The sequence below is a fragment of the Nestor notabilis genome, unplaced genomic scaffold (genome assembly GCF_000696875.1).
Source record: "Nestor notabilis isolate BGI_N333 unplaced genomic scaffold, ASM69687v1 scaffold11810, whole genome shotgun sequence".
Lineage (NCBI taxonomy): Eukaryota > Metazoa > Chordata > Aves > Psittaciformes > Psittacidae > Nestor > Nestor notabilis.
In genome coordinates, this window is record NW_009912717.1 from 1 (window position 1) to 5,896 (window position 5,896).

Here is a 5,896-nt window from a genome sequence, read left to right on the forward strand (position 1 = left end):
TATATATATATATATATGTAAAATAGAGGTCACAATATTCTCTTACAGATACGTACAGAAGTATCTGCACTGCTTTGATTACACATTCTCTAGTGAGAATCTCTTTTAGAAAACCTGCTTATGGTATAATACTCAGCACCTACACAACTGTAGCTATTGTGCAATGGTCCTTTGGTGTGATTTGTCTTTTGGTGTAGCACTAAACACTCGCCTGATCTCAGCCATGCACAAGCTGACATTTAAAATGCATTTATTTGCCAGAACCTTCCCTCTGTGGAGTGCTCCTTGTGGAAAGGAAGGAAGAATAAATCTCCACATGTGAGAAAAAGAAATTCATCTTCAAGCTGCTGGTGAATGAATGGGCACAGAACAAGAGGACCAGGAGAGAGGAGTGTCACCGACATCGCCCACATCATGCCCCAGTGCCTACAGCAAGGACTCGGGCTCCCCTTCCCTGCCCACGGGGGTCTCAGCATCCCTGAAGCAGCCCCCTTTCCTCAAGGAAGAGCTCTCCCGATGGCTGTTGAACTCATAGACTCGTCGCTTAAACAAGTGGTGGAGCTTCTCCTGGAACTGGTTCCCGATGAAGCAGTACAGCAGCGGGTTGACACAGCTGTTGGCAAAGGCCATGCAGATGCCGAATGGCAGAGCTGTGTCGATGAGCCCTGTCACCATGCAGCTGCTGATGATGTTCATGTGAGCCAAGGCATCCAGAAACGTCAAAATGTGGAACGGGAGCCAGGAGATCAAGAAGGCCACCACAACAGCAGCCACCAGCTTGAGCACTTTGTCCCTCTTCTGCTTGCTTTTCCCAAACTCCTGCGCTTTGAGCAAGTGCTTCCTGATCCGCATGTAGCACGTGGTGATCACCGTCAAGGGGATGAAGAAGCCCAGGGCATTTTTCAGGAAGGCTGTTGCCACAGACCATTTTGCATAGCTCTCCTGAGGAAAGGCCATAATGCAAGCATTGACCCCCAAGCTTTCGATGGAGTAAGTGGCACGGAAATAAAAGGTTGGGAGGGAGGACAAGCAGGCAAGACCCCACACAACCAGTGCTGTGAAATAAGCTTTGTGCAGAGTTCTCCTTTGAGAGTGAATAGGGTGGACAATAGCGTGGTACCGGTCCACACTCATGCAGGTGATGAAAAATATACTTGCAAACATGTTCAAGCACAGGACAGAACTGGAGATCTTGCACATAAGAGACCCAAAGAGCCAGTTGTAGCCCTGTGCGTAGTAGGTAGCCCAGAAGGGAAGGGTGGCGAGGCATAGCAGGTCCGCCACGGCCAGGTTGAAAATGTAGATGTTGGCGACTGTTTTGGGGCTGCTGTGACGACAAAGCACCACAACCACCACACTGTTGCCAACCAGCCCCAGAACCAAAACCACGGCGAAGAGCGCTGGGATGAGTGAAAACTGGTAACCTGAAGAGGTGAGTGAGCAGGGAGGGGGCGAGCGCAACGCAGCTGATGCGTTCGTCAGGGCTGTGTGGAGCACTTGGAGACTCTCTCTGGGGGTGACGACCAGCGAGTAGTTGCTCTGCATGTTGGTGCTGGTGGAAAGGGCAGTTCTGCAGGCAATGCATGCGCTAGCAGCACTGCTCTATCCCATTGCTCACCTGCAGATCACAAACCGTGTGTTAGACATGCAGCCAGCTGAGCTCGGGAATGGGTCACAACAGAACAAAACCCACTGGAAGTGCCATCAGTGATCCACGTGCTGACATCCCAGGCAACCCTGCTGCAGCCCTCTCCTCTGCCCCACTGACACACACAATTAGCCCTAGGGAGGTCACAGCACTTTGTAATTAGCCTGGCAGAGAAGCAAGCAGCTGGGGTTTATCTGTGATTACAGATGGGGCTTTCTGTGGCCAGCATAGCAGCAAGATTCTTGACTTGGGAGCTGGAGATACTTCAGCAACCAAAGGCAGCATCAAAGATCCTTGGGATCCTTTTCTCAGCTTTCTTACACTATTCCCAGCACTCTGCACAGTTAAACTGATGTGGGAAGGCAGCACTCACCAGTGGGGATCAGGTACTTCACACCTGAGCGTCCCTCAGGAGCTCACAGCCTTTTAAGAAGGCTATAAGAGGGGAAGCTCTGACCTTGTTTTAATTCACAGGGCTGGCTACGCAGACACGGAAGGGTCTGTGCTAAATACCATTTACTGTCATAGTCCTTAAAGCAAACCTGCATCTCCTCCCTTTGTGACAGCATTTAATCAGAGTAAAAGAAGTATTTCCCATGTAGATACAAGTCAAGCACTCAGTCCTCACAGGAGCTGGATTTAACACCAGTATTTGCCATTCATTTAGAAAGATCAGGACTGGGTTTCAGGAGGGGGAAATGCAGCTATAAACCAGCTAAACCAGGAGAGTCTGTCTGTGTTCCAGTTCAAGAGCTCGTGTCTGCACTCCAAGCAGGGCACATTTCAAACTTTAAGATTTTATAGGCAATAAAGAATATATCAGCTCCAGATAGTCTATTTTACATAATAGAAAGAGAAAAATCCTTTTTAATCGAGTCCTTATGGAACCAGGCATTTAGGAATTCTGAACACGAGTTCTGACCAAGACACCAGAGTTGGGCAAGAATTTCTCAACAAACAGAAGGCAACTACTCATTTCCAACACATTTTTCTGTATTAACAGTGTAATGTACCATTAGGAGCTTATCATTTGCCTGATGCAAAATATGCAATGTGCTACTTTGAATATACTGACAAAAGATTAATTTGATTGTCTCAACAATGACGGCTCAATAGGAGAATATTAATGCACATTTCTGCAGAGTGCTGGTATTTCAAGTCCCTGGTACTGGATCACAAGCACACGTTCTGTTATCAAACAGGTCTTAAAACAGAGGAAAGCTTCTGGTTTGGGGACAACAAAGATTTAGGAGAGGGAATGAAGCCCCGTTTCACTCTCACTTTAACATACAGAAGCTCAGAACTAGTCACAAAGCATTACATATGTCACTCCTAATAGAGGGACCACACCATAGTTAATTTTAGCTACCTCCCCAGAATAAGGTTTCATTGACAAGCACACTTCCCCCTCCACACATGAACAACTGGTGGCTTAGAATCTGCTCCAAAACTGGTCATTCCTATTACTACTTAAGACACAACGAGGTGTTTTATCACAAATTGAATCAAATCAATGGGAATTGTATTCTAACAGCAGATAGAAAACGTACCTCTCTCAGCCCACATTCGTCTGGGTGTAGCTCTAGAGTTACGTGCTCCTTTCCTCCACTTTCCTCCTAGTGAGTGTCTCCACCAGAAGCTGCTCGCTCATATCTTCCATTTTCCCACTGGGAGGCTTTAACCTACATAACTCGAGAACTGCAACATGAACGCCTGCCAGCTTCTTTTCCTTTTGGAAGCAAAGCAGTGGGAGAACCCCCCTTTCCAAGGCCACGTGAGCACATGCAGTAAATCAGGAGAGAGGAACAAGGCAACCTAAAAAAAAGAGCAGCAGCAGCAAGGAAAAGGCAAATCCCACAAGTAGTGCTGCAGTTTTCTTCTGCAGCTCTGGTGCCAGGAGGGTACAGCCCCTCCTGCCCCTCAGATGTACATGGTGCACACGTGCCAGCATCCGTGCAAGGATTCACGGAGGGAGCTCCCATGTGCTCTATGTCCCAGCACTTGCCAACACGACTGAGAGAGGAATAAGGCTGTTAGTGCTGGCAGGGCTGCATCATGTTAACACGCTGAGGCAGAAAGCAGAAGAAGACCACAGCATTCACACCAGCACTGCCTGTGGAAGGGGGATGATCCTGCCCCCCCAATAACAGGACAGAAAAGCCACTGCCTGAATCCTTGCAAAGACACACACGCTGCTTGAGCCAAGGAGAGGAGCGGGATGGGTCCACGTGGCAGAGAGCAGGCTTGGCTCTGAGCCTGCCCTGGGGTACCACGCGGCCAGAGGAAGCAGATGGGGAAGGTTGTGGGTTCACATCAATTTCACTGAGCTTTCACATCTGCTTCTTCCCTGTGTTACACACTCTGCCGGCCCCAGCCTGCTCTCCCTGGAAGGAGCAACAAAGCGGCTCCTGAAGGACAAGCACTGTAAGTAAGTGTCCCTAAGCCTTAAACGTTTTGCCCTGAGACCCTGAGTGATATCGCTGCAGCAGCAGCCCATGTAGTGGGGACACGTGTGCTCTGCTTCCCAGGCAAAGCTGCACATAGAGCCACAGCCTCGTTTGTGTTGAAGGGAGCTTAAAGCTCCTCCAGCTCCAACCCCTGCCACAGGCAGGGACACCTTCCACTAGAGCAGGTTGCTCCAAGCCCCTGTGTCCAACCTGGCCTTGAACACTGCCAGGGATGGGGCAGCCACAGCTTCTCTGGGCACCCTGTGCCAGCGCCTCAGCACCCTCACAGGGAAGAGCTTCTGCCTCAGAGCTCATCTCAGTCTTCCCTCTGGCAGGTTCAAGCCATTGCCCTTGTCCTGTCCCTCCATCCCTTGTCCAAAGCCCCTCTCCAGGTTTCCTGTAGGACATGCCTGACAAACTAACCACAGAATTCCCTCTGGTGACATGTCCCTCACCCATTCTTTGAGCAGCAGCAGCAGCAGCACAGCCTTGCAGTCAGAGGTATCCGGCTCTGAGGGTTTGGGGGAACCCCAGTACCTGCCCTTGCTGTGAGTGCCTTTGCACACAAGTGACTGGTGGAAGATCTTGCTGCAGTCTTCATCAAACAGCCAGCAGGCTTTGTAAGCAGGGGAAGAAGCCCAATGCATGAGGATGTTTATGTTGCAAAGATAAGAAACACAAATTGTTTAGATTTAAATATAAAGCTTTTCTTTCTAAATGCATTTTTGATCCTCACAGACACTGTCTCTATTCTGTTCTACCTCCAAAACTGTCTGAAACTCCATGCGGGGTTTGTACCTCTTCATAGGCAAGAGAAGGGCTGGACATACCTGATGTGATGGGGGACATACCTTAGGTGGCCCTTTGCCAAATCCTGCTCTCATTCTGACCCCTGACAGTGCTCAATGCATCCGACTCCTTCTCTGCTCCCAAGTTCTCACTCCAAAGCTCCATTTACAGCGCACCCGATGTACAAACCCCCTCTCTCTTCTATTCCCCCATTATTTCTTTCTTCACAGTTCAAGAGAAGCAAGAAATTCTGTTGCATGTTCACATTTACATTTGCTCACATTCACCATTCTAACCATGAGCCAATGTACCTAAAGAGAGCAGGAGAAGCTGCTCCACCAAAACGAACACTAAAATAACTGAAACCCAAAAACCCCACCCACAGAAAACCACACACACACACAATTCCAACAGCAGCTTTGGATCAGTTGTGCAGATTACATATAAAACAAAGGATTCACGCAGTCCAGGTCCTCGGTCTTGGGTTTCGCAGGAAGTGCTGCTGTCAGGGATGGAATATTCCAACCAGGCAACGTCTCCGGCTGTGCCAGCAGAGTGCCAGAGCCAGCTCCTGAGCTGTGACCAGCCTGCCAAATCCTCAGAACAACATGGGCCCCAGATGCAGGCTGTATTCATGGGCTTGATTGGTTCCTTTTGGAGAAAGCAAGAGGGGGAGAGGAATCTGTCATTGACGTGTTCCCTGGGATGAGTAACCCCGCATAGGTCAGTGTGGCTCTGGCCCTTCTGGTGCTGGTTTACAGCAGGATGCCCTGAATCCCTGGTCCCAGGGCTGGAGGCAGGAGCTGGGGATCCCACACCCTTCAGATCCATCACACTGGTGCCATATTTCCATCATGCCAATGACAAGCCTTTTGCACACACCCGCCCACAGCTGGGCTCCCCAGCACTCCATAAACTGCTATATGCATTCCCCATTCCCGCTGTAGTGGAACACGATGGCCACTCAGGCCGGACCCGTCAGAGTTTGGTATCAGAGAGCTCTGGTCCCATT

General features: G+C 49.6%; 1 protein-coding gene across 1 annotated transcript; it reads right to left on the bottom strand.

The window, feature by feature from the left end:
• Nucleotides 1-426: 426 nt before the first annotated feature.
• Nucleotides 427-2,217, bottom strand: AGTR2 (angiotensin II receptor, type 2). Its single transcript, XM_010020962.1, has 2 exons — nucleotides 2,162-2,217; nucleotides 427-1,552 (listed from the first exon to the last, which is right to left on the bottom strand). The coding sequence occupies exons 1-2, from the start codon at nucleotides 2,215-2,217 to the stop codon at nucleotides 427-429; spliced, it is 1,182 nt and encodes a 393-aa protein (XP_010019264.1).
• Between the last annotated feature and the right edge of the window lie 3,679 nt (nucleotides 2,218-5,896).